We start from the raw sequence: 4,453 nt of genomic DNA on the forward strand, positions 1-4,453 counted from the left end.
ATGGCGAAAAAACGAAGAAGAGCACGAGCCGCAAATTGTGTTTCTTCTAGTATTGTTCGTTGTTTAAGTTTTGCGCGCAACTCACGAAGATGCGCGAGACAACTGCGTGCAACTTCTAATATTGCGCGCGACACTCCAACATAACCCTCAAAGTTACACGCGGATACCGCTCAGCTAAAATGACTATTTCCCGATTTTGGTTAAGTCTTCCAAACCAAACGTTTTAGCTCGTTGAATTCGTGCCTCGATAGGCTTTCTCGCAAAGTTTTTAAAACCTTTCAAAACCTTTTATTTCTTTGCATTCAGTAGTTTCTATTGTTCTTTGATAGGTTTTCGCATCATCTTGTATGCACACTGTGCTTTGTGCCTTCCCAAGCATACGTTTTGGATATTTCTCGGAAGACGACGAGAACATACCACGTAGTGGTGCTTTATGTAAAAGCTCTCATAGGCAGTTTGGCATTTTTCCTGTACTTACCTTAAAGAAATGCCACGTTTTATTTTTGTCGTTCCTTAACAAAAATACTGCGTACATACAACGTAAAATTGTATGGCGTTAGATCTGACAATCCTGACCCCGACCCGATGACCCGACCCATGATTCGAAATCGACCCGAAACCCGAAATTAACCCGACCCGACCCGAAGTGGAATTGACCCGACCTTGACCCGAAACTCGAAATGACCCGACCCAAAATGACTCTACCCGAAGTGACCCAACCTGAAGTTGACCCCATACCCCAAGTGACCCGACCCGAAGTTGACCCGATACCCAAAGTGACCCGACCTTAATTTAACTTGAATTAACTGACCCAAATAGACCCGAAATCCAAAGTGACCCGAACTAAAATTACTTTATACCTGAAATGACCAGAATCAATTTAAGCGAAAGACTTGACCCTAGCAAACTAAAATAGAAAATAACCGCAATCAAACTGACTTGTTTTTTTTTTTTAATTAATTTGTAATGTGTAACAGTGTAAGTAATTTACATATTTTGAGTATTACTTTTCTCAGTTATTTTTTCGGCCTTTTCTCTATTGAGTTATAAGTTATGAAAAATTCGTAAAAAGATAGAAAATTAACGACTATTCTACGGAATATGTCCATAAGATTAAGAAAAAATTTACTAAAACTTGAAATAAAAGTCACAATTCTCACAAGTCTGGAAAAAAAAATAGTACAATAATAACGCGTACATAACATAATGTTAAATACTAAATGAAATTACAAGGTCTGATAGGCAAAGATAGCAACAGAGCTGAGTATGACCCGACCCGAAGTTGACCCGAAATTTGGACCCGAAAATTGACCTGACCCGGACTGACCCGACCCAAAACGACCAAACCCAAACTTGCCCTGACCCGAACTTAACCTGAAGTGTTGAACCGATACCCGACCTGACCCGATTATTTGTTGACCCGAAATCAACCCGAAACTCGAAATGACCCGACCCGACCCGAACTTGACCCGACCTGAAATGACCTGACTCATACCCGACCCGAATGACCCATTTTCCAGGTCTATATGGTGTACATATAATAATAATAATAATAATAATAATAATAATAATAATAACAATAATAACAATAATAACAATAATAACAATAACAATAACAATAAAAATAACAATAACAATAACAATAATAATAACAATAACAATAGTAATCTTCACTAGGATAGGTTTTGCTATAGGTAGAGGAGTGGAGGCCCAAATTGTATCTCGGCTTCCGACTAATTTTTTGGTAGGTTGTATGACTTTGTGTATTTTTGAGATATAATAATAATAATAAAAATAAATAAAAATATAATAATAATAATAATAACAATAATAATAATAATAATTTTAATAATAATAATAATAATAATAATAATAATAATAATATTAATATTAATAATAATAATAATAATAACATCCTTCCTTTCCGGCTCCTATCTTACCGAATATCCCCGTTGATCAGCCCCTTATTGCTTCATGTGCTGTTGTTTTGGATCATATTAGGGGTTTTCCGCGTGGTACGTCATGCGGTAGAGACGGCTTGCGTGCTCAGCACCTTCTGGATTGCTTGAGTGGTGCTGCAGATTCTATTTCAGATGAGTTGGTGGGCTCTATTACGCAGGTGGTTAATCTCTTTCTCGCAGGGAAATGTCCTGCTGAGTTGGGGGAGTTTATTGCTAGTGCTCCTCTCACGCCACTTGTTAAGCTCGGTGGTGGTATTCGGCCTATTGCTGTGGGTACTGTTTGGCAGCGCCTGGTTTCAAAGGTTGGGGCGGCTTTAATTGGTCCACGTCTGGGAAACTATTTAGGAGGCCTTCAGTTTGGTGTTGGGGTGCCGGCGGGTGGTGAGGCTATTCTTCATGTTGTTAATCGTTTGGTTGAGGCGCGTGGTGGTGATGTTGGCCTTTCTATGTTGCTGGTGGATTTTAAGAATGCCTTTAATTTGGTTGATCGTACGGCTTTACTGCGTGAGGTCCGTCTCCGTTGCCCAGCTCTCTCGCGTTGGGTAGAATTCTGTTACTCTTCTCCAGCCAGGCTGTTTTATGGGGAGCATACCTTAAGGTCATGTCAAGGTGTGCAGCAGGGTGATCCTCTTGGCCCTTTGCTTTTTGCTTTGGTGCTCCATCCGTTGGTTTGTCGAATCAGGGAGTCTTTCGACTTATGTTTGCAGGCTTGGTATTTTGATGATGGCACTATTATTGGTGACACCTTAGTAGTAGGGAAGGTTATGGAGTTGATTTTGGTGGAGGGACCTCGTCTTGGCCTCGATGTTAACGTTGAGAAAACGGAGGTTTTCTCGCCCACGGAGGACCCACGTAGCCGTTTGGCCGGTGTCTTTCCTCCAGATATTGCTCGTCCTGTTCATGGGGTTAAGTTGCTTGGTGGTCCTGTCAGTGCGGATGCCTCTGTCTGTGGTGAGCTTGTTTCGCAGAGAGTGTCGAAGACCATTGTGCTCATGGATGCTATTGCTAAACTTGAGGATCCTCAATGTGAGTTGTTACGGCTACGTGCGTGTACTGGGGTTTCAAAACTCTACTTTTCTATGCGCACTTGTCCTCCTCGTCTTTTTGAAGTGGCCCAGATTTCCTTTGATGTGGCCCTTCGGGGTTCTTTGGAGCGCATTGTAACTGCTTCGGGGCCAGGTTTTGGTGATTGGCAATGGCGACTTGCCACCTTACCTTTTTCTTATGGTGGATTGGGTGTTTATTCAGCAGGTGATGTTCGACACTATGCTTTCCTTGCGTCGCGTTTGCAGTCTTCTGGTCTTCAGGCTTCGCTTCTTCGCAATTCTGGTATTGTTCGTCTAGGTCTGGCCTTCGATGACGCTCTTAGTCTTTTTAATAGGACTGTGGAGACTGACCTTTTGCGTAACCCTAGTGAGATCGCTGCCCCCAAACTCATGAAGAAATTGGCAGATATATATTTCACGAAGGTCATTGCATCTGTAGAATCTACTTTCTCCTTATCTCAGCGTCAGGTTTCCTTATGGAAGTCCTAGCAGGGGGACCACACTTCTGCCTGGTTGCGAGCGGTCCCGATATCAGGTTTGGGTCAGACTATAAATGGTAAGACTTACCGTTGTGTTCTTTGCTACCGGTTGGGTGTTCCCTTGTTCTCCGTTTCGACACCTTGTTCTGCTTGCTCAAGGGTTTTCGATGGGGATATTTTTAGGGATCATGCAGTGTCTTGTGCAGGGATGGTGGGCATTAAACGTCAGCACAACGTTGTTCGTGATACCCTTGTTGATATTTGTTTCCGCTCTGGGATTTCTGCAAGGAAGGAGGTCAACGTTGGGTTGAGTGGAGGGAACGACGGGGCTCTTCGACCAGCAGATGTGTTGCTTTACTCTTGGATAGAGGTCTAGATGTATGTGTTGACTTGACGGGGTCTTCTCCATTAACACAATCTGGGCTGTCTGACTTCGTTCCTGGTCGTGTTGTGTCGGCTGCGGCTCAGCGGAAGCGAGACAAGTATGGGGCGCGTTACAGGGCTATTGGCTATGGTTTTCTTCCTTTTTCCTTTACTTCATTGGGGGAATTAGAGAAGGATGCTGTTGCGTTGTTGAAGCGGGTTCAGGCGTTCGCTAGGACTCAGGATATTGGTGCTCGTGCGGCTGCTCACATCTTCAACAGGATTGGGTTCGCTATAGCTAGAGGGGTGGGGGCCCAGATTGTATCTCGGCTCCCCACTAATTTCTTGTAAATCATTTGACTTTGTAGGTTTTTTATTATAATAATAATAATAATAATAATAATAATAATAATAATAATAATAATAATAATAATAATAATAATAATAATAATAACACCCTAATCCAATGACTCTAAATCCTAATGCAACGTGTTTCGGGGTTTTCTAATGTCCTGCGGGAGAGTTACAACACCGAGACTGGAACCGGACGCCTGTACCTGCAAAACAACGGAGACTCCTGGTGGTGGGAGCTCCGCCTCCAACG

At 42.7% G+C, this 4,453-nt stretch overlaps 1 protein-coding gene across 1 annotated transcript; it reads left to right on the forward strand.

Moving 5' to 3' along the window:
* LOC110728456 lies at positions 1-3,862 on the forward strand. The gene is made up of 6 exons (XM_021908099.1): positions 1-54; positions 330-470; positions 2,120-3,140; positions 3,213-3,305; positions 3,470-3,563; positions 3,670-3,862. The coding sequence occupies exons 1-6, from the start codon at positions 1-3 to the stop codon at positions 3,860-3,862; spliced, it is 1,596 nt and encodes a 531-aa protein (XP_021763791.1).
* Positions 3,863-4,453: the final 591 nt, after the last annotated feature.

The sequence above is a fragment of the Chenopodium quinoa genome, unplaced genomic scaffold (genome assembly GCF_001683475.1).
Source record: "Chenopodium quinoa cultivar QQ74 unplaced genomic scaffold, ASM168347v1, whole genome shotgun sequence".
Lineage (NCBI taxonomy): Eukaryota > Viridiplantae > Streptophyta > Magnoliopsida > Caryophyllales > Amaranthaceae > Chenopodium > Chenopodium quinoa.